This window comes from Hypanus sabinus, chromosome 1 (assembly GCF_030144855.1).
Source record: "Hypanus sabinus isolate sHypSab1 chromosome 1, sHypSab1.hap1, whole genome shotgun sequence".
Classification (NCBI taxonomy): domain Eukaryota; kingdom Metazoa; phylum Chordata; class Chondrichthyes; order Myliobatiformes; family Dasyatidae; genus Hypanus; species Hypanus sabinus.
The window spans coordinates 189,105,601-189,130,321 of NC_082706.1; the positions used below are offsets into that span (position 1 = coordinate 189,105,601).

Here is a 24,721-nt window from a genome sequence, read left to right on the forward strand (position 1 = left end):
TGGGGAATAGCAGGGAAGTGGAGTTAAACCAACAGCTGGATGAGCCATGGCTTTACTCACTGGAAAAGACTTATTCCTACAAATATACTGATTATTTTGCTGACCGATTAAGTTATTGAAGGCTGAATACTGAACAGTTTTAAGGAATCAGAGCAGAAGGACAACACTGACCCAATGCATTACCTGTAGAATTAGTGGGCCACAAACAATGGGGGAATCCTTGCTGAATTCCTCGCCACTTATTAAAATATAACTGCTCCTGATCCATCAATTTGTTTTTAAAATTCAAATCCTTGTTTACAATAAGCCCACCCTCCCACACTCCACCCCTTTAACCACATAATCTGTTTAACATCCACCACCCCTACAAAACCAGGCGGCTATGCAGGCCAAGTTATTGGGTCGGTGGATATACAGGTTGATAAATACTTGATTAGTAAGGGCATCAAAGGTTACGGGGAGAAGACAAGAGAACAGGGTTGAGAGAGGAAATAAATTAGCTCTTAGTTGAATGGAACAGACTCAATGGGCCAAATGGCCTAATTCTGCTCCTATATCTTATGGTCTAACTCTAACTCTGGACATAAGAAACACACCACCTTCCCTTGTGAATCAGTTGCTTTTGCTTTTCATCACTCCAGGGCTCTTGTGCTGTCAATCAGAGAAAAAGTGACAGCACATCAACAACAGAGTGGTTGAATGCAATGCCCTTCGACGGTCTAGTGTTCTGGAGTTCAAGTACAATTTTTATCCTCAAATGATTTTTGGTTATCCCAATTTATTTTACTACCAATATTAGTGATTCTGGAGATAATTCTTTGGATTACTGTGATGTAATCATATATATCACAGTTTATTATCTCATATGATCAACAATACCATGCCCATCCTTGGACTTTAATTTGAACCTAAAACAGCACTGCAGTACCACACGAAATCACGCACTTTTTTTTAAGATGTTGACCCAAACTGCACTGCCTCACAAGGCTTCCAAAGGTCTTTATAAATATTTATTACATAATTATAAAGCAGTAAAACTCTGATAAGATCGTGACTTCGGTGGTGCTAGACTGGCAGACTATTGGATGTTATAATAAATTCGGTGACTCAAGGATTACAGAAACAAAGGCTCAAGGGAACATGGTGAACTAAGTCATCAGGATTTCTGAAAAAGTCAGACAGTGGATTATTTGTGTCTTACTTCAAAGTATTTTCCACATAAATCCCTGGAAAAACTGGTTTATAAAGGGTTCAATAATCCCAGTAGTTCACTCAAGCACCATGACTGACATGATGCTATGAAGTGCCGACATTTTAAACAAACTACCGGTAATTGACTGAAGTCAACTCAGTATTAACTCCTTTAAAAACATGTCCCCTTTGTCCAAGCCTTTGTACAGAATCTAAAATTACTTTTTCTCTATTTTCTTGGTTTGTAAATTGGATTTGTACTTAACAATGTCAAAGAGCATTAGAAAGGCAATCACACGGCATGGTAGCGTACTGGTCAGCACAATGCTTTACAGTACCAGCGATCTGGGTTCAGTTCCACCACTTCCTGGAAGGAGTCCATATCATGACCACGTGGGTTTCCTCCGGGTGCTCCGGTTTCCTCCCACAGACCAAAGATTTACCGGTTGGTAGGTTAATTGGCCATTATAAATTGTCCTGTGATTAGGCTAGGGTTAAACTGGGGGTTGTTGAGCGGTACGACTCGAAAAGCTGGAAGGGCCTATTCCACTCTATATCTCAATAAGTAAATACTTCTAACATGTAGACTTTTAACATGACGAATCGGTTTCTTCTAAGTCAGATCTACGAGCTCAGCCCCCAGGAGTCCAGGAGACTTTTTCGTTCACTGAACAGTGAAACAATTATCTTCTCCTTGGCTGACATACATCCTTGTCAGTTGTGTGTATTTTGTTTCAATCTCTGCTGTCGCTCCACTGAGTTTAGTTATTGCAATGAGAAACTAATGGATTGGGAGCTTAGTCTTTTGTGAAAACATTTTGGCAATGTCACACAGTATCACTTAAGAGACATGGAGTGGAAAAAATATAAGTGACTACCTAGTCAAACAGTTAACTAGCTGAAGCAAACTTACTGCATATAAGGAGCATATTAATTACTTTTCTTCAGAGATTTGTTGACTAAATCTTATCAATGCTGTAGAAACTAAATTATGCGTCAGTCTACTGTTTGATTCTAATTGTTGAAAAATGTTGGTTTCTAAAGGGTCCAGCAACTCCAATAGTTCTCTTGGGCACAAAAGACTTAAAAGTGGTATCAACAACATGTCTAAAAGATAGATGGACTGGAGGATCTATCTAACAGACTACTCCAGTTGACCATAACTTCCTCCCACCTTCGACCGGCTGCAATGATTCAGAGGTTACATGTTTTTTAGACATTAAAGTTTAACATTCAAAGTAAATTTATTATCAAAGTACATATACAGTATGTTACCATATACAACCCGGAAATTGGTTTCCTTGCAGACACACTCAGTAAGTCCAAGAGCCGTAATAGAATCCGTGAAAGACCACACCAATCTGTGTCCAAAAGACAACAAGCTGTGCAAATGTAAAAGAGAAAAGAAATAATAAAGAAAGAAAGAAATAAGAACATATCGTGAAGAGTCCGGGAAGGTGAGTCCATAGGCTGTGGGAACATTTCAATGATGGAGCAAGTGAAGTTGAGTGAAGGTATTCTCTTTGGTTCAAGGGCCTGGTGGTTGAGTAGTAATGACTGTTCCTAAACAGGATGGTGTGGGTCCTGAGGCTCCTGTGCTACCTTCTTGACGGCAACAGTGTGGACAGAGCATGACCTGGGTAGTTGGGGGGGGAGGGGGTTGTCACTGATAATGGATGCTGCCTTCCACTGACAACGCTCTGTGCTCAATGGTGGTGAGGGTTTTACTTGTGATGGACTGGGTCGTATCCTCTACTTTTTGTAGGATTTTCCGTTCAAGAGCATTGGTGCAACCAGTCAATCTACTCTCCACCACACCTCCATAGAAGTTTATCAAAGTTTTAAATGACATGCCGAATCTTTGCAAAGTTCGAAGGAAGCAAAAGGCACCACTGTGCTTTCTTCGTGATTGAATTTACGTGCTGGGCCCCAGACAGGTTCTCTGAAATGATAACACCAAGCAATTTAAAGTTGCTGACCCCCTCCACATTTGATCTTCTGATGAGGTCTGACTCATGTACCTCTATTTTGCACCTCTTGCAGTCAATAATCAGCTCCTTGGTTTTGCTGACATTGAGTGAGAGGTTGTTGTTGTGGCACCACTGAAGTCAGATTTTCAGTCTCCTTCCAATATGCTAATTTGTTACCACCCTTGATTTGGCCTACGACAGCGGTGTCGTTAACAAACTTAAATAAGACTGTACTTAGCCACACAGTCATAAGTATAAAGCAAGTAGAGCACGGCGCTAAGCACACAGCCTTGTAGTGATGGAGATTGTGGAGGAGATTATGTTCCCAATCCAAACTGACTGGGGTCTACAAGTGAGGAAATTGAGGATCCAACTATGCAAAGATTTGAAGCTTAACGATGAGTTTTGAGGGGATGATGGTATTAAATGCTCAGTTGTAGTCAATAAAGAGCATCCTGGTGTATGCACCTTTATTGTCCAGATATTCCAGGGTCGAGTGAAGGACCTGATCTATGTAATATCACGGCCAAGCCATCTGTCTTTCCAATGAACCAGATGTGTGGTATTCTACATATACTACAGCATCTTGTGATCACACTAAAAAGTCCAAGATAATTTCTTGCACCGTTTGTTTGACCACACATCGTTTCTGATGCCTTCCTTGGGTGGCTCAAGCCACTGGCAACACAGCGCACAACAAGACCAGCTCCACTACCATCGAGCAACTTGCTAGTAGGACAGATCTGTAGCACTTGATATTCTCAATATCCAGCAGTTTCTTGCAATCGCAAAACAGATGCGAAGGGTGAAAAATGACACCTTTGTTCAGACCCTGAGAGGCCAACTCAATCGAGAACGTCACCAGAATTACCAGAATTCATCGACAACCAACCAAGGGACCTGCCTGAGCTATTCCCATCTGCCTGCATTTGGCCCATTTTGCTCAGAACCTTTCCTATCCATGCAGCTATCCAAATTTCTTTTAAATATTGGAACAGTATTTGTCTCTACCAACACCCACAAAATGCTGGAGGAACTCAGCTGGTCAGGTAGTATCTTTGGAAAAGAGTAAATACTCGGCGTTTTGGGCCAAGACCCTTCATCAGGTCTCAAACTCATGTTCAGAAAGTGCTTTGCCCTGGAGGTGACTTCTTCGAAAACTGTGAGGAAGAATGCTATCCTTGGCCAGTCCTTTTGAAGGGCCTCCAGCATTTTGTGTGTGCTGCTTGGATTTGCAGCATCTGCTGATTTTCTCTCGTTTGTGATCTGTCTCCACCACTTTCTCTGGCAGCTCTTTCAATACATCCATCACCCTCCGTGAAAATCTTCACCTCATATCCCCTTTAAATCTTTCCCCTCTCATTTTAAACCTCTAAGACTGCTACTATAGACTCCATTACTGTGGTAAAATAGACTACAACCACTCAGCTTTGCTATGCCTCTCATGATTTTATATTAGGTCACCTCTCAGCCTCATACGCTCCAGGGGAAAAAATTCCCAGCCTGCTTAGTCTTTCCTGATAACTCTTGTTCAAAGTGCTTTGCCCTAGAAGTGACTCTTCTTTAAAAACTGTGAGGGAGAAAGCTATCCTTGGCCAGGAGTGATAAGTGTGCAATAAAGCCAAGTACTGAATGGTACATTTGTCAAACTCTGCTCTTGAAATTCCATTCAACTGACTTTAGTTTTGAAAGAAGAGTGTGATGCACTGCCTTTACTATGCCCACATGATTCTCCAGCTCTTGTAGAGTGAGGTCCTTCAGCTAATTGTCTCCAAATAGTAAGTCTCTATCACCCCTGTGGCAAACCCCTTACCTTTCAATGATCTTCCATGTAGAGATTTTTGCTGAAACTTATCACCTCATTCTCTATGCTAACTTTAAATTCATGCCTTGATGTATTATCAATAACTCTCTGAGACCTGAGGCGAGATATCGACTTTTATTGACTGGAAGAAAGAACAAGCAGCAATTGACCACGCATCCTGGAGACTGAGAGGCCGGGCTCAGGCCCCAATCGCCTTTATACCGGGGTCTGTGGGAGGAGCCACAGGAGCAGTCAGCGGGGGGGGGGGGGGGGGGGGGGGCATGTCCAGACAGGTATATGTAGTTCACCACATGCCTCTACTTTCCCCAACTGCCCTTCATTATCTACTCCGTCAAAACTCTCCATCTCTCATCTCTCTAAATTCGGAGAGGAGCTAAGATGGCACCAGAGGGCGATTTCTTTGAGCTCATCTGCAAAACCGCTTCAATTCCACTCTTCAATGTCTCTTTTCTCATTTTCAAGGCGACTGAGGTTCTGTCAGAGTCCGTGATCTCAACCTGCACTCAAACTGTGGTTCTATACGGCTCCTGCTTCCAGAGCTCACTAAGCAAACTAGAGTTTCTCCATATCTCAAGGACTGGCCTGGAAAACGTGCGCCTTCGGGGGTGTGGCCTCAGGCAGCCCCTGCGGATGGCTCGATTCTGCCAACTGGAACCCTGTGGAGATTGAGCATCGGAACAGAGCCTGTGGCTGTTGGAGGTTTCCACACTCAGGCGATCGCTCTCTATCAATAGGGTCGGGGGCGGCTGGAGTCTGTCGATTCTCCAGTTGGGTGAGCTAGAAATCAGTTTTGCTTCAGATTGTAACATCGAATCAGCGATCTGTTGGTCTCCCTCCTGCTGTGGAAAGGTTTCCTTCTCTGACCCTTATAGATGGGAGAGAAAGCCTGCGGCGTGTCGAAGTGCTGGGTTAAAGACTGTAGTTTTTTGTTGGACTGCAGATCATGAGCTCTTTGGAGGTCTATGCTGTTGCTTGCTTGGTGGGTGATGGGGGGAGGTGCTATTGCTTCTTGCTGGAACAAACGTGGGGTGGGGGAAGGAGGAGGGTTTATGCTTCGCTGCTGATTGTCCATGGGAGGACGGTGTGTGAGGGGGGCTTTGGGGTCTAATGTTTCTTTGTTATTCATTCTTAGGGGTATTCTTCTGTTTGGTGTAAGTCTGTGAAGAGTAAGAATTTCAGGTTGTACACTGTATACATTCTATGATATTAAATGGAACCATTGAACCATTGGAGTCCCACAAAATTCACTGCTCCAGTAGGTTAGTCTAAATATCTTACCTAACTGTGTGACAATTGCCTTCTATCGTTGCCATCAACCTATTGAATCTAACCTCTTTGATCTAGGTCCATTACCAATTTAAAATAGCCCGCATATTGCACTCCAGGCAACACAACAATCGCTACTCTCCATTTCTATTTAATTTTACAGAAAATAGCATGACCATAAGACATGAGCAAATTAGGCCATTCGGCCCTTCAGATCTGCTCTGTCATTCAATCATGGCTGATTTATTTTCCTTCTCTCCATAACCTTTAACACCTTTACTAATCAGAAACCTATCAATATCTAATGACCAGACCTCCACAGCCATCTATAGCAATGAATTCCACAGATTCACCACTCTCTCAGTTCTAAAGGGATATCATTGTTTTCTGAGGCTGTGTCCTCTGATTCCAGACTCTCCTACTATTGGAAACCATCTTTCTACGTCCATTCTCTCTATAGGCTGAGATTCCCCCCCCCACCGCCCCCCCCCCCATTCTTCAGAACTCTACTACTAGCCAGTACTTGCACCGGAACAGAAGAAACAGATGCCACTTCAAAATTCAAAGTACATTTACTATCAAAGTACATCTATGTCACCATATACAACCCTGAGATTCAATTTCTTGCAGGCATACTTAGTAAATCCATAATAGAATCAATGAACGACCACACCAGCTTGTGCATTCAACCAGTGAGAAAAAGACAACAAACTGTACAAGTAAAAAAAGAAAGATTTAATCATAATAATAAATAAATAAGCAATAAATATCAAGAACATGAGATGTAGAGTTCTTGAAAGTGATGCCATAGGTTGTGGGAATATTTCTATGAAGCTGAGTAAAGTTATCTCCTTTGGTTCAAGAGCCTGATGGTTGAGAGGTAGCGTGAGTTCTGAGGCTCCTGATGGCAGCAGTGAGAAGAGAGTACGTCCTGGGTAGTGGGGGTCTCTGGTTGTAGAAGTTGCTTTCCCGTGACAACGTTTTGTGTAGGCGTGCTCAGTGGTGGGGAGGGCTTTACCTGCGATTTGCTCATTCACACAAAGAACTCCAGTTCAACTGTACATCAGGGATGAGCTGCTCACACGCATAATTCCCATTGGGATAAATATCACCTTTCATTTCTCTTACACTCCACTAGCTTCTCATTGTTCTCATCTGCTAACAAACTGAATTGTTGTGTGTTGCATGACAAAAATTCAATATTTGGTAGCAGTTACTCAGAAACAGCTGTTCCAGTCAACAGCGAAGGTTAGTTCTGGACACTGTCCTGCAGAAACTTTAGGGAGCCATGTGACAAGGATTCCCATTTTCTGACATGACTTTCTCTCTGGCCCCTTCAGAGACATCCTGTTAAAGGCAATACCACCCAACTGGTTGGACAACCAATTAAATTCACACAGGCAGCAAACCTGCAGCAAAAAGACCAAAACCTTTCCGAACATCTTGCAGGAGATGAAATTTAAAAACGGGCAAATCTTTGCATGGAGATTGAAATGGAAATATTATTAGTAAATTTCACAGAATAATATAAGATTATATTATTTAAAAATTCAAGCAATTTTAAACTAATTGTTCTTATAAAAATTTATATTTTCAAAACTACAGAAGTTGTTTAGAAGTAATTATGTTGAAGTTTAAAGGTGACTACTGATTATTGTGGCAAAGACTGCAACAGCGCACCCTGTGGAGGAACTGAGAATTACTAATTAAATTAATCTAGCTGAGCATGTGTGGAATGCCTTTGGTGAATGTTGATATGTATTCCAGGCTCTGACGTAACCTGAAAGTTCACAGTTCAAACTCAGACAAAGGATGTCACATTTATTATTATCGTAAGGAAATATACCCATAAATTTATTCTTCATAACAGCCAAGATGATTTTTCAAGTAGATGTCAAGGAGATGTCTTCCTTTTTTAAACAAAGGGGCTTCCCTTCCTCCACCATCAACTCTGCTCTCAAACGCATCTCTCCCATTTCCCGCACATCTGCCCTCACCCCCATCCGCCCGCCACCCCATTCAGGATAGGGTTCCCCTTGTCCTCACCTACCACCCCACCAGCCTCCGGGTCCAACGTATAATTCTCCGTAACCTCCGCCACCTCCAACGGGATCCCACTACTAAGCACATCTTTCCTTCCCCCGCTCTTTCTTCTTTCCGCAGGGATCGCTCCTTACGCAACTCCCTTGTCCACTCATTCCCCCCCCCCCCCCATCCTTTCCCACCGACCTCACTCCTGGCACTTATCCTTGTAAGCAGAACAAGTGCTACACCTGCCCTTACACTTACCTCATCACCACCATTCAGGGCCCCAGATAGTCCTTCCAGGTGAGGTGACACTTCACCAGTGAGTCGGCTGGTGTGGTATACTGCGTCCGGTGCTCCCGGTGTGGCTTTTTATATATTGGTGTGACCTGACACAGACTGGGAGACCGTTTTGCTGAACACCTACGCTCGGTCCACCAGAGAAAGCAGGATCTCTCAGTGCCCATACATTTTAATCCATGGCCTCCTCTACTGTCAAGATGAAGCCACACTCAAGTTGGAGGAACAACACCTTATATACCAGCTGGGTAGCCTCCAACCTGATGGCATGAACATTGATTTCTCTAACTTCTGTTAATGTCCGTCCTCCCCTTCTTACCCCATCCTTGATATATTTAGGTTCCCCCACTCCTTTTTTTTCTCTCTCTCTGCCCATCACTCTGCCTGTTCTCCATCTCCCTCTGGTGCTCCCCCCCCCCTTATTTTCTCCCTAGGCCTCCCGTCCCATGATCCTTTCCCTTCTCCAGCTCTGTATCCCTTTTGCCAATCACCTTTCCGGCGCTCAGCTTCACCCCTCCCCCTCCGGTCTTCTCCTGTCATTTCGGATTTCCCCCTCCCCCTCCTACTTTCAAACCTCTTACTATCTTTCCTTTCGGTTAGTCCTGACAAAGGGTCTCGGCCCAAAACATCGACAGTGCTTCTCCTTATGGATGTTGCCTGGCCTGCTGTGTTCCACCAGCACTTTGTGTGTGTTGCTTGAATTTTCAAGTACAAGTTTATTGTCATCTGACTGTACATATGCTCCCACAAAACGTATCACACACACAGCACATAAACCAAAATATTACCATAAATGAGTTAGTATTACCATAAAATGCATGCAGCACAGGTAAAAAACAAACCACATAGTGACCTAGTGACAAGACCCTGGCAGGGTACTCGTTAGTCTCACATCCTGAGGGAAAAAGCTGTTATGTAATCTAGTTGTCCAAGTAATGATGCTCTGTACCACCTTTCTGACAATAGCAGGTTAAAGAAATTGTGGGATGGGTGCTGGGGCTGTCAACAATGCTTCGGGCCCCTAGTCTGCAATGCTCTCAGTAAACCTCACAAATAAGGGATGGCAGACCCTGGTGATCCTCTTGGCAGTTCTAACCATCCTCTGTAGGTCTCTGTACCACATAATGATGCAGCCAGACAGGGCACTGCAGAAAGTTGATCACCTCAATCTCCCCAGAAAGCATAGACACTGCTGTACCTTCTTGACTAGTGAGGTTAGATCGTCCATTATGTGCACACAATTCACTTTGTGTTCTACAATCTCTCCACGACAGAGCCACTGATGTACAATGGAGAGTGGTCGATCCAAGCCTTGCTGAAGTCTCTTTCGTCTTGTCCACAATGACACTCAGGTTGTTGTTCTCGCACTATTTGACAAGCCACTCCATGCCAGCTCATCATTGTTGCTGATGAGGTCAACCACTGTTATGTCATCAGTGAAGTTGATGTGATTTGAGCCGAATCTGGCAGCGCAGACACGAGTTAGATGTGGACTGAGCACACAACCAGGGTGGAGTTACAGAGAGAGATGCAGAGTCCCAACAAGCACATTTTGCCCTCTAGCCTCTTCGGCACAATCATGTTAAACTCCAAGCTGAAGTCGATGAACAAGATCCTGATGTTTGAGGCATTGTTTTCTTGACGGAGCAGGACAGAGTGGAGGGCAAAGGCTACGGCATCATCAGAGGACCGGTTTGAGCGGAAGACGAACTGGAAAGCATCCAACTTAGCTGGAAGATGGCATTTTACCAGTCACTCAAAACTCTTCATGATTATGGAAATCAGTGACTCTGGGTGGTAGTCATTAAGGCCAGTTACCATTGCTCTCTTGGGAAGCGGAATGATGGTGGCTGCCTTGAAGCTTGCAGGGACCGTGGACTGTTTCGAGGTGATACTAAAGATATCAATGAAGACCCCTGATTCAGATAGTCCCTCGCCACCTGATCAAGTTTGTTGCCCAGGCCTGCAGCTTTGCGTGAGTTTACCCTGGCTAGGATCCTCCTCAAGTTGGCTGCGGCCAGACAGGGTTCCTATTCCTCTGGAAAGAGGGCGCTTCCCTTGATGTCACATCGTTTAATGGATCAAATCGTGCATAGAAAGCATTGAGTCCGTCAGGAAGGGAGGCCTCACTGCCATTGATGCACAGGATGGACATGTAATCTGTTATAGTTCAAATACCCTGCCCCATGTGCCACGTGTTCCTGTTGTCATAAAGGTGTCTGTGAACTTTCTGCGCATACACATGCTTTGCCTTCCTAGGAGAGTGTGGTTCTGGCTGACCTTACAGATGTCCTGTCCCCTGATCTGAAGGCAGTGTCCCCATCCCTAAGCAATGCACAGACCCCTGCAGTCAATAATGGTAGTGTTCTCAATGCGCTTTCCTATGTAGCCAGTCACCAACTCTGCATATTCATCAATGTTGACCTGATTATTGTAGGTAGGGCCTCCCTGAATATCCTCCAGCCTGTACTTTCGAAGCAGTCCTATAATGCTGAGGTGGTATCCTCTGGCCAGGTCCTGATCTCCATGGAAACTGGTTTGGCTTTTTTAATCAGTGGTCTGTGTGCAGGGATTAGCAAAACGATTATGTCTGAATATCCAAGTTAAGAGTGCAGGAAGCCTTGCAGGCTCCATGAACACTGGTGTACACCAGGTCTAGTATATTGTCACATGCTGGTAGAACTTTGGCAGGACTGTTTCTACTTGGGCATGATTGAAGTCACCAGCAGCAATGAAGACATCATTGGGGCCGATGGATCTGTAGAGCTCCTGCAGTGGTTCCCCAGCACCAGCACAGTGGGGGGGGGGGGTGTAAACAGTGATAATCACAATGGCAGTGATTATTCTCTTGCTAAGTAGAAGGGCCTGCACTTCACCATTAAAAATTCTAATTGCGGAGAGCATGTTACTAACAAGGTGTTCACACACTAGTTCTTACTGATGTAGACACACAGACCCCCTCTGCAGGTCTTACCGAAGGTTGTGACATTTCTGTCCACCTGAAAGGAGATCAGGCCTTCTAGCTGGATGGCCTAGCCTGGAATAGATAGATAGATGATAGATAGATACTTCATTCATCCCCAAGGGGAAATTCAACATTTTTCCAGTGTCCCATACACTTATTGTAGCAAAACTAATTAGATACAGTATTTAACTCAGTATAAATATGATATGCATCTAAAATCACCCTCCCAAAAAGCATTAATAAATAGCTTTTAAAAAGTTCTTAAATAGTTGAAGCCATGTTTCTGTCAGGACAAGTCCCTCATCTCCCCTTGGTTCAGACATAGATGCAGGTAATCAGTTTATTTCCCAGCTATTGGATGCTAGTGAGTAGACTCAACAGGAGTGTAGGCCTGCAATGATCCACTTTAAGTATCGTTTTAATGGTGTGTGCTAACTGCGTTTCTGCATTCGAGCGCGCTGCTTCTGACAACCACTTCCCCAAGCAGCTGTAGTAGAGTGCAACACGAAGTGAGATGCATCTCCCCACGTTAGTCTGTAACTGCACAGCACCTTTTTATTCCTCTCGCTAGCAAGGCAGACTCACAGAATTTAGTATTCTTAATGTTCAGCAGCCTTTTTCAGGCTTAGAAAAGACGAACAGGACAAGAAGTCGCCACCTTTACTTGGAGCCGAAGTGGCTGCTGCATCCATATGCACCGCCATCTTGATTACTTTACAGTTTTGAAAAGTGACTTTGACCGGTTATTGGAGTACTCGCTGTTGTCGCTCTTTTATAACGCTTGTTTATGTCGCTGTTTACAAGCAGCTGAAGGTACAACACTGTCACTGTAATGGTTAAACTATTTATGCCCATTAAATAACAATAAAATCCTGCAGATGCTGGAAATCTGAAATAAAAACTTAGTTTCCATAAAGGTTTTTCAATGTTAAATATCAACAGTTTCTCTTTCCACAGATGATGCCCTCCCTGCCATGTTTCTAGCATTTTCTGCTTTCTCTTTATTTTGTTTATGCCCCATACCGTTATTGTTTTTAATTCTTCACTTAAGATCCTGGCCTTTAGATTCCCAGAACCGACTAATAGCCTTTCCCGGTGGAGATCACTGAAATTGTACCAGAGGATTTCGCTTCACCGAGTTACTGTAAATATAAACTACAACTATCTTGGGACAGTTTGAATAATAAAGAACTAATAATAATAATTTCAGATATCCTTGCTGAATCAATTATTTTCTAAGGATTCAGAATCTGGACTAGTCAATGCACAAATAGCTTGAAAAGAAAAACTTTGCATTAATATGTAACATGTGCCTATAATATTGCCCCTTACTGCAAGCTTTAACACATTTTGCAAGTTTGGCACTGTAGTAGCAGCACTACGAACTGTGTTAGGGGTTCCGGTGTTGAAATCAGGTCCAGTTGCATCACCAGATGCGATGTGGCATCATATCCCTGAACACTTTCTACTACCACCAAGCAGGTTTTGAAATCAGACGTTACCTCACATCGGCACGGTGGGAGAAGTTAATGGGAGAAGAGGACTGGGTTAAAATAACATGTTGTGGCAAAACAGGGGCAGGTTTACAACGGATTTGATTTACAGTTGATGCAGATGTTGGGTAAAAAGAAAGGTTCCACCCTGCAACACAAACATCCTTCATCATATTCTGAGAATATCTACACAATCAAAAACGAGGGGAGTTTTTCTTTTTGAACAACAGTCAGGAAACAATTGACAAAGTCATTAAAACATTAATTGAACTAAAAAAAAGCACCCCGCTTAAAAGCAGATACCTGCCACATTGGCCATTTGATAAAAGGATGGATGCTTCTGCCCATACTTTCAATGTCACCACTGACCACAAAACTGTTACTCATGGCCGAAGCAAAACAGCAAAAAATATATAACTGCAAAAAAAAACACAGCATCTTTAACATAAGGCCTCAAGAAGGCATTCAAAGATTATTAACATTTAACATTGAATCATACATGGATTGAAAACATAGAATATAAAACACAGAAATCTACAGCACATTACAGGCCCTTCGGCCCACAATATTGTGCCAACCGTGTAACCTACTGTAGAAGCAGCCTAGAATTTTCCTACCGCATAGTTCTCTATTTTTCTAAGCTCCATGTACCTATCTAAGAGGCTTTTAAAAGACCCTATCGTATCCGCTTCCACCACTGCCACCGGCAGTGCATTCCACTATCAGGACGTCGGAACCAGAGGCAAGGGTTGGGCCAGTTCTGCTCACTGCTTGGTGATGTTTACTCCGCTCTGCGCTGTACTGAGGCTGTGGCCTGCTCCGGCTGCACAGGGTTCATATCTGCGGGCTCCGCAATACTTATTCTGCCATTCGCTAAACAGAGGCTGAGGTCGTGGGCCTGCTTCAGATGCTATTTGCTTACTTTTATTGCTTGCACAATTTGCTTTTCTTTCACTATGTACACTGGGTGTTTGACAGTCTTCTCTTTTTGGGTTCTTTTGGGTTTCTTTGTTTCGTGGCTGCCCTGTAAGGAGTCATATCTCAAGGCTGTATAATATATACACACTTCAATAACAAATGTATTTTAACATGCAGATATTGGGTTGGAGAACCACATTTTTGGCCAAGGAGAATGGCCTTAACAGAAGAAACGCAACTGAAATGAGGAGGTTTAGAGATGAAGCTATGACCGAGCAGCTTCTTTAATCTGCACCACAAAAGAAAAACCTCAGCAGACGAGATCTCTCCACTATTGCAAACTAAAGATTTCTGGAACCTAAGGGTATTCCTATGACTATCAAAGAAGTGGTTGCCTTGTCAGGAATTAACCATTGCTGCTTCCCATCTGATGTAAAGTGAGCAGGCTTTAAGGACTTCTTTGCCTTTTTTCTGACAAATTAATGGTCACGACACAAGAGGTTACAACTGAAAGGCAGACCCTGATCTAACAAAATTGTAAATTGGTTTATTACTGTCACCTGTGCCGAGGTAGAGCGTAAAACATGTCTAGCAGACGATTCATACAGATTATTTCCTTACATCCCTATTGTTACAGACCATAAACCGAGCCAGAAACCTTGGTGTTGTGATGGACCCCGACTTGAATTTTAACTGCCGCATAAAGACAGTTACAAAGTCAGCCTACTACCATCTTAAAAATACAGCGAGAGTTAAGGATTTATGTCTCTGCAGGATCCAAAAAAACTCGTCCACGTATTAATTTTTAGTTGGCTTGACTACCATAACGGCGTTTTCACAGATTTCTGTAAAAAATCCCTCAGACAGCTGCAGCTCATTCAGAACGCTGCTGCTAGGGTCCTCACTAAGACCAAGGAAGTAGAACACATCACTCCAGTTCTCAATCACTACACTGGCTTTCAGTCTATCAGAGGATTGACTTTAAAATTTTACTATTGGTTTATAAGGCACTGAATGGTCTAGGGTTAAAATACATCTCCGATCTCTTGCTGCATTATGAACCTCCCGAGCTCTCCAGTTGCCTAGGAGGGGTCTGCTTACCGTCCCCAGGGTCAAAACTAAACATGGTGAGGTAGCTTTTAGTTCCTATGCTCCACATATCTGGAATAACCTTCCAGAGGATCTGAAGTCTGCCCCAACTTCAAACTCTTTTAAATCGAGGCTTTTCACTGTAGCTTTTAATTAGAATCTCCTGCACTGCAACTTATATTTATCATTATCTATTTTTTGTGTGACTTTATTCTTATATACTGCTTGAAATTTGATGTTTGATTTTTATATCTTGTTCTATGTAAAGCACTTTGAACTGCTTTGTGTTTGGAAAGTGCTTTACAAATAAACTTGCTTGCTTTCAAGAGCGCAATGAGGTAGGATAAGATAAACAATAACAGAATGCAGAATAAGGTGTTACAGTTACAGAGAAAGTGCATTGCGGACAATAAGGTGCAAGGCCATAATGAAGTAGATGATGCGGCCCATGGTTCCATCTTATTGTACAAGGGAAGCACTCAATAATTTTATATCAGTGGAATAGGCTGCAAATGAGGAGTGGAGGCCTGTATCACTGCCTCGAAACCTTCCACAGTCATGTTATTAATGTATATGTTGAGGAAAAAAACTATTAAATAATGCATATTAACACTTTTTAAAAAAATATTAAACATTGCAGTTTCTTCAAAAAATGTATGTTGTCAATTACACTTGAAGAAAACAGCTGACGATAAAACATTCAGCAACCAAACACAGATTAGGGTATACACAAGCTCAGGAAAAATAAAGAAAGTTCTCTAAATATTCTGATCTAATTTAGCATCTCTGTATTAAATATTCAATCATTTAAATTCAAATGACAATGAATTCCAGTTAGTGGGACACATTGGGACCAGTATCATGAGACCATAAGATTTTGGTGGAGAATTAGGCCATTTGGCCCATCAAGTCTGCTCTGCCATTTCATCATGGTTAATCCAATTTTCCTCTTAGCCCCAATCTCCAGCCTTTTCCCTGTATCCCTTCATGCCCTGACCAATCAAAAATCTATCAACCTCTCCTTAAACATACATAAAGACAGCCTCCACAGCTGCCTGCAGCAAAGAAGTCAACGGATTCGCTACCTTCTGGCTAAAGGATATCCCAAATCTCTGTTCTAAAAGGATGCCCCTCTATGCTGAGGCCGGTCTTACAGACTCTCCCACCATCGGAAACATCCTCCCCACATCCACTCTATCAAAGCCTTTCACTGTTCGATAGGTTTCAATGAGATAACCCCTTATTCTTCTGAATTCTAGTGAATACAGGTCCAAAATCATCAAATGATCATCATATGACAAACCATTCATTCCTGGAATCCTTTTCGTGAACCTCCTTTGAACCCTCTCCAGTTTCAGCACATCCTTTGTAAAATAAAGGGGCTCAAAACTGCTCACAATCATCCAAGTGAGACCTTATCAGTGCTTTATAAAGTTTCAACATTACATCCTTGCTTTTATATTCTAGTCCTCTTGAACTGAATGCTAACATTGCATTTGCCTTCCTCACCGCTGACTCAACCTGCAAATTAACCTTTAGGGAATCCGCAAAAGGACTCCCAACTACCTTTGCATCTCGGTTTTTTGTATTTTCTCTCTGTTTAGAAAATAGTCAACCCTTTCATTTCTTCTACCTAAGAGCATGCAGTTTCTATCTCCCGTTGGCAGCATCCTTATTACTAGGGGTTTGGGATCTGTATACAAGTCCCATCAGTCTTTTTACCTCTGCAGTTCCTTGGTTCCCTCCACAATGATTCAACACCGTCTGACACTATGGCACCGCTTTCTAATGATCTGATTTCACTTTTTTACCAACAGAGTAATGCCACCCCCTCTGCCTTCCTGCCTTACCTCAGGCTCCCAGCTATAACCTTTCAGACATGATTCCGTAAAGCCTACATCACACCTGCCAATCTGCAACTGTGCTGCAAGTTCATCCACCTTATTCCGTATACTGTGCGCATTCAGATTCACCCTTTTCAATATTGTTGCACCAAGCTCAGCCTTTTGATTCCTAACTTTGTCCGGGGTCTGACCAAAACCTGCCTCCACAACCAGTCCACTCACTGTTCTGGCACTCTGGTTCCCACCCCGCCTGCAACTCTAGTTTAAGCATTAACTGTGCAGCATTAACAAACCTTTCTGCTAGGATATCAGTCGCTCTCCAGTTCAGGTGCAAACTGTCCCTTCTGTACAAGTCCCACCTTCCCTGGAAGGGAGCCCAATGATACAAAAATCTTATGCCCGCCCTCCCTTCCACACCAAGACCTTAGCCATGTATTAAACTGTGAAGTCTGGCCTCATTAGCACGTGGCATGGGTAGCAATCCTGAGATCACAACCCTGGAGGTCCTGTCTTTTAACTTACCACATAACTCCCTGAACTCCCTATGCAAAATCTCATCACTCAACCTACACGTGTCATTGGTACCTACATGGACCATGACCTCTGGCTGTTTACCCTTCCACTTAAGAAGTCTGAGGACCCAATCTGAGATATTCCAGACCCTGGCACCCGGAGGCAACAGACCATCCGGGAATCTCGTTCTCACCCACAGAACCTCCTTTCTGTTCCCTTAACTAATGAATCCACAGCTCATCTCTTCTCCCCACTTCTCTTTTGAGACAAATAGCCAGACACAGTGCCAGCAACCTAACCATCGTGACTTTCCTCAGTTAGGTCATTCCCCCACACAGTATCCAAAATGGTACACCTGTTGCTGAGGAGGGGGTACTCTACACTGGCTCCTTAAGCCCCTTCCCCTTCCTGACTGTCACTCAGTTTCCTGTGTCCTGCATCTTGGGTGTAACTACCTCTCTATGTGTCCTATCTATCATCCCTTCAGCCTCCTGAACGTTCCGGAGTTCATCCAGTTCCAGCTCCTACTCCTTCTTAACTGAGGACACTTACAGCAGCAAGTGCAGAAAGAAGTTCCAGAAAATCATCGGGGACACCAGTCACCCCAACCGTAAACCGTTTCAGCTGCTTCCATCTGGCAAACGGTTTTAAATTCACATGTTTGTACACTGCAACAGAGTCATAATGCAAAGAATTTTACTCATTCACGTTGTGGGATGGACGTAAGAGTTAAATAAATTCAAATTTTAAAAAGGCAAACTACCATTTAATGAAGTAACGGATTATTTATCTTCAAATTACAGTGAATTCCAGTTAAATGAAATGCACCAATTAGAACACTACCAATACTATTACAGTACTATAAAAATATGTATTAGTTCCTAAATAGTTCAATGTAAAATTTACTATTAGAGTCACTCCTGTGGGCATACTGTAAACAGGATCAACAAACAACAAACTGTGCAAATGCAAATATAAATAAATAGCAAGAGCATGAAATAACAAAATGAAGAGTCCTTAAAGTGAGACCATTGTCTGTGGGAACACCAGAAATAGAATGAGTGTAGTTATCGATAGATGAATCTATCCAGTGTACATTGCTGTGTTCGTTTGACTGATGTAAATTAATAAAATCATTGCAACCACCTAGTGCTGATAATGGACTGCTTTCATTGCCTTCCTGCATGAAGTGGTGGTGTAATCCAACAATAAATTTCCTGGCATAAAATTATCACAAAAAATTACTGCTTTATGAGTGAGTGTCCATTGGCCCAAATGGATAATATAACACAAGTACTCACAACTGACACCATTTAAAAACTTTTCTCTCTAAGCATAGTGTGGTGTCTAACAGCCACAGACGCTCATGCAGCTGACACTAGTTGGAAACAGTTCGATAACAGTCTCCCATCCCATCCCAATTAAGTGGCATAGTGCCCAAGTAGATGAAGGAAACCCTGGTTATTTTCTCAATTAGTATTTGTTCTTAAGAGTTGTCCCAGATAAGCAGTTGCCCAATTTAACCAATGGCCCAATTAACTGGAATCCAGTGTGTTGTGATATAAACAATGAAAACTCCAGTGAACTGTCAGGACAGCAGCAAAGATCATTTGACTGCAGGACTTGTATAATGAAATGGGCAAGAAAAAAAATCATTGTGGATACTACTCACCAAGAAAACTGCCTTTTCCGTTTACGTATTTATGCACCGTTAATTCCCCATCTGTAGTTCTAACTTAATTTTGATTAATATCGTTATTCTTTACAACTGTTGAATGTTGTTTTTTTGATGCATGTTGTAACTACCATCTCAGCAAACTTCTAATACATACGGTGAATAAAATTGATCCTTGATGTATTATAGCTAAAATAGTCACTGCGAAAGAGCTGACGTAATGGCAACTAAGTGGCATCTGTTGGAGTTTTTTGAGGGTGTAACAAGGATGTTAGACGAGGGTAAGCCAGTGGATGTTGTGTACCTAGATTTTCAGAAGGCATTCGATAAGGTGCCACATAGGAGATTGGTGAGTAAAATCAGAGCTCATGGCATTGGGGGCAGGGTTTCAACATGGATAGGAAACTGGTTGGCAGATAGAAAGCAAAGGGTAGCAGTGAATGGGTGTTTCTCGGACTGGCTGGAGGTGACTAGTGGGGTACCACAGGGCTCTGTATTGGGACCACAGCTCTTTACGATTTATGTCAACGATTTAGATGAGGGCATTGAAAACTATATCAGCAAGTTTGCTGACGATACTAAACTGGGTGGCAGTGTGACATGCAAAGAGGATGTTAGGAGAATACAGGGAGACTTGGATAGGCTGGGTGAGTGGGCAGACACTTGGCAGATGTCATTCAATGTGAATAAATGTGAAGTTATCCACTATGGAAGCAGGAACAAGAGGGCAGAGTATTGTCTGAACGGTGTAGAGTTAGGTAAGGGAGAAATGCAAAGAGACCTAGGAGTCCTAGTTCATCAGTCAATGAAGGTGAATGAGCAAGTGCAACAGGCAGTGAAGAGGGCAAATGGAATGTTGGCCTTTATTACAAGGGGAATTGAGTACAAGAGCAAGGATGTCCTTTTGCATTTGTACAGGGCCCTGGTGAGACCACACCTGGAATATTGTGTACAGTTTTGGTCTCCAGGTTTAAGGAAGGACATTCTGGCAATTGAGGAAGTGCAGCGTAGATTCACTAGGTTGATTCCTGGGATGGCAGGGCTGTCTTTCGCAGAGAGATTGGAGAGATTGGGCTTGTACACGCTGGAATTGAGGAGATTGAGAGGGGATCTGATTGAAACGTTTAAGATAATTAAAGGATTTGATAGGATTGAGGCAGGAAATATGTTCCAGATGTTGGGAGGGTCCAGTACCAGAGGGCATGGATTGAGAATAAGAGGTCAGTTATTTAAAACAGAGTTGAGGAAGAGCTTCTTCTCCCAGAGAGTTGTGGAGGTGTGGAATGCACTGCCTTGGAAGACAGTGGAGGTCAATTCTCTGGATGCTTTCAAGAAGGAGCTAGATAGATATCTGATGGATAGGGGAATCAAGGGATATGGGGACAAGGCAGGGACTGGGTATTGATAGTGAATGATCAGCCATGATCTCAGAATGGTGGTGCAGACTCGAGGGGCCGAATGGTCTACTTCTGCACCTATTGTCTATTGTCTATTGTCTATAAAGGACAAAAGAAATGTTCAGAAGAAGGCTGATTTAACCTGAAACACAAACTGTTATTCCATCCCAAGAAGCTGCCAGATCTCCTCTGGATTATCATTTTCTGATTTTATTTGATGTTGCACCATTGCTTTACCAAAGATGAATATGATTAAAAAGGCAGAAATCTGATTGCTTGCCTTTCAAGGTTGGCCACAGCTGACCAAACTCACGTCAGCAGCCAATGCCACTAAAACAGAATGCAAAAGCAGCAGAGATGTGCACAGAGATTAGCAGCTGGGTAGCACAACTACAACATTTAACCGTCTGAATCAGCTTAGGGGAATGTAGCAGAAACTTTGCGTTTTGTCCTGAATAAAACACCTCCAATTGCTGTGAGCTTCTGTGGTGCTCAGGTGGCATGTCTCTGAGGTTTGCAGGCTGCACGTTCTCCAAGGAAAGATCAGTTAAACCCTAAAAACTCATAGTGTCTGGAAGTTCACTGTACTTCCATACCACATAACAATCCAATTGTATGCACACTGCTAGAACACAAACAGAAACCTATCTTTGAAATGAAAAGCTGGGTGCAAGCACATTCATTTTAACTGCTTCAACAAAGTTGTAAAACCACAATAGTGAGAATTTAACATGTGCCGCTTGCACACTTCAAAGGAAAGCAAGCATTTCAACTCTACTTCAACAGCCCAGCTATAATCTTTAAAACCAACTATCAACAGCATAATCATCTCCTCAGTTGGTAAACCTGCAAGTTGTGGTGATATTCCTTAATCAGATCATGATTTTTTTCTGAAAGTATAAAATTGTCCATCACAAACAAGAAAACCTACAGATGCTGGAAATCCAGAGCAATACAAACAAAATGCTGGAGGAACTCAGCAGGCCAGGCAGCATCTGTGGAAAATAGCAAACATTCAACGTTTTGGGCCCAGACCCTTCATTGGGACTGGAAAGGAAGGGCAGAGGTCAGAGTAAGAGGTGGGGGAAGGGGAGGAAGGTGGTAGGTGATAGGTGAAATTGGAAGAGGGGGAGAGGGTGAAGTAAAGAGCTGGGAAGTTGATTGGTGAAAGAGATACAGAGCTGGAGAAGAGGAATCTGATAGGAGAGCGTAGAATACCGTGAAAGAAAGGGAAGAAGCAGGGGCACCAGAGGGAGGTGATGGGCAGGTAAGGTGAGAGAGGAAAACAAGAATGGGGAACGGTGAGGGGGAAGAGTAATTACCGGAAGTTCGAGAAATCGATGTTCATGCCACCATGCAATTGTACGTGCTGTTTACATTGTAAACACATGCTGGCTTTTATGTAATTATTCACATTTTATTACATATCCAGACTTAAACCTCTAACTTATTTTTATATGATTTTTTATTCTTTAGAATTGTTAAATGTTATTGTTCTTTGTAGCATGTCATGTCAACACACCACAGCAAGTTCCTAATACATATAAATGTATACGGCAAATAAATTTGATCCTTGATCTATGAGCATGCTCCTGGCTGCCTGGGGTGACAGTATTTGGAAAGTTGACTGCAATTCTAAATCCAAAGTTTATGTGCCCTATAAACAATTCAATCTCTTTCATATGCTGTTTTCATGTTTTAACAAAACAGCTAAAACTTATTTTGTGCTGTTAATGGTTTTTTTATTACAACTAACTTCCCGAGTATAATAGTAAAGTTTCAAGATCAAACTAGGCAAAATATATACGCATTGAAAAATCAAAGTGAAAAATATTTGCTTTCATCCCTTGTATAACTCTCCAGATTAATGTACATGTAAATTCATGACTTTCAATATGAGTCATTACATATCCTCAACGTACACAACTGTGTTGCTGTAATTACAATTGAATTATTTAACTGCATGACTGTTGGTGCTCCATTTTGCACCGTGGCCCCAAAGTAACCTTGACTTTATTCATGAGTATTCATGTATGGTTGAAAGACAAATAAATTGAATTGAATAGGTCAGAGATGCAGGTTCATGCCATTTTCAGACAGACACTTTTTGGGGAATCTGCCATCTTTTTTTCTCCCCCAATCAACAGTGTCAGCATTTCATAGTTTTATGAATTGATATTTCAAATTATGTGGGGCAGTTAATCTCCATTTCCCTTGTGTCAAGATGAATGGCAACGTTTTGCTGGATTTATTATATTTTCTGCTTGGCTCCAGTTTCTGATCCCAATAATGCTCCACATAGCCATCCAATGTAGCTGAGTCCTTGGCTTGAGTTAGGCTTCTGTCTTTTGCTTCATAATCACAGTAGGAGATTATTGAGAAAGTGCACTGTTGTCACAAAGTTTACTCAAAATATTATAAAAAAGCTCTTATGAGGAATGTCCTTTTGGAAATTTTCCACAGAAACAGATGCTTAGAGCATTTTCTTATAATGTTTTAATATCTAAATACATTGGAATCTGGTTAATTGGGACACATTGGGACCAGTACATTTTGGACCACTTAAGCAGTTGCCCCAATTAGCTGAAGTTTCATGAAACTGGTGAAAAAGGTATAAAAAAGTATAAATCTACCATTTAACTGAGTACCAAATTATGTATTTAAATGAAGTACAGAACAAATAAGAACATTACCAACACTACTACAGTAGTATAAAACTGTACATTAGTTTCTAACAGTTATTAATGGAGGAATTCATAAAGCATACAGTGTTGTGTTCTTTTGATTGACTGTAAATAAATAAAATCAGTACAGACACCTAGTGTAGATAATGGACTACCTTCATACAATACTTTTGACAATTGCATCCTTCAAATCTTCATTTTCATTGTACCATTTAGGATTATTGTCGATACCTTCAAATTCTTCATAATTCCTAACTTGTTGAAGTAGTGAAATAGTTTCATTTTTACTCCCGGCCACTTCTGGCATCTCCAAGCCTGAATGCCTGAAACTGCACTGAGCAAAACAGTTCTGAATTGTCTTACTGCTTATTTCTTGCCAACTATCAGCCACAAAAATCACTGCTTTTTGATCACAAACACAACCAACTTAACGCTATTTTAAAACTGTCTGTTCTATGCACAGTGTAGTGTCTAACAGCCACACAAGGGCACGCAACTGTCAGTAGTTTAGAAGCTGTTTGGCAATGGTCTCCTGTCCCAATTAAACGACAATAGTATCCCAAATAAACAAAAGGCATTCTGGCTATTTTCTTGATTAGTTTTTGTTCTTTAAGAGTTGGCCTTAATAAGCAGCTGCTCCAATTAACCATAATGGACTGTGCTGATTTTAGACCTGGATTTTGGAGTACACCACATAAACATTACATTTTCTCTGCAAACCTAGAGTGTTTCCATCATTTTCTGGTTTTAACTATAAAATTAAATTTTATTGTGACAAAAGGGTCTAGTATTCCACTTGTTCCTTATTTTAAAAGGATAATTCCCCTACCTTGCACGAGGGACATCGATATTGGAAGAAACAACTTTTCTTTTCTGATCAGAAACAGCACCAATCGGTCGTACGTGGTCCTTGTCGTGATCTTGAATCCTGCCAATCTTTTTAGTTTCCAGTATCTTCATGGCTTCAATCTTTCTCACAAGGGGCAACTGCTGCTCCAGCACCTTCTGGTGGTTCTCATTGTGACTTTGATCACACGACGGTGTGACAGATGATGAGTCACGGCCATTGCAATAGAGCTGCAGGAATAAATGTTGAGGTTACTGCTGCACTTTTGGCAATCTGCAAAATCTCTCTGAAACATTGACAAAGACCTTTCACATCACACAAATATAAAGGTATACAATATACTGTAGAAGTTGTAAAGTCTTCTTTGATACCACAGAAATATAGAGAATTCCACGGTAAACTTTCTCCTGCTAATAGATGTAAACATAATATGGAGGTTGATGGGAGGAGGCAGTTTAAATGTTTCAGCACTGACTAGATGGACTGAGTGTTGGCACGTGGCCTAGTGGGCAAGACATCAGACTAGTAACCTGAAGGTCACTGGTTCGAGCCTCAGCTGAGACAGCACGTTGTGTCCTTGAGCAAGGCACTTAACAACACATTGCTCTGTGACGACACCGGTGCCAAGCTGCTTGGGTCCTAGTGCCCTTCCCTTGGCCAACTTCGGTGGCGTGGAGAGGGGAACACTTGCAGCTTGGGCAACTGCCGGTCTCCCATAC

At 42.3% G+C, this 24,721-nt stretch overlaps 1 protein-coding gene across 3 annotated transcripts in view; it reads right to left on the reverse strand.

The window, feature by feature from the left end:
* Nucleotides 1-24,721, reverse strand: part of znf704 (zinc finger protein 704) — a 209,421-nt gene that overhangs the window by 162,029 nt on the left and 22,671 nt on the right. For all 3 annotated transcript variants that reach the window (XM_059983553.1, XM_059983548.1, XM_059983559.1), the window contains exon 2: nucleotides 23,985-24,232. In XM_059983553.1, the coding sequence (XP_059839536.1) occupies nucleotides 23,985-24,232 (248 nt within the window). The remainder of the gene's footprint in view (nucleotides 1-23,984; nucleotides 24,233-24,721) is intronic.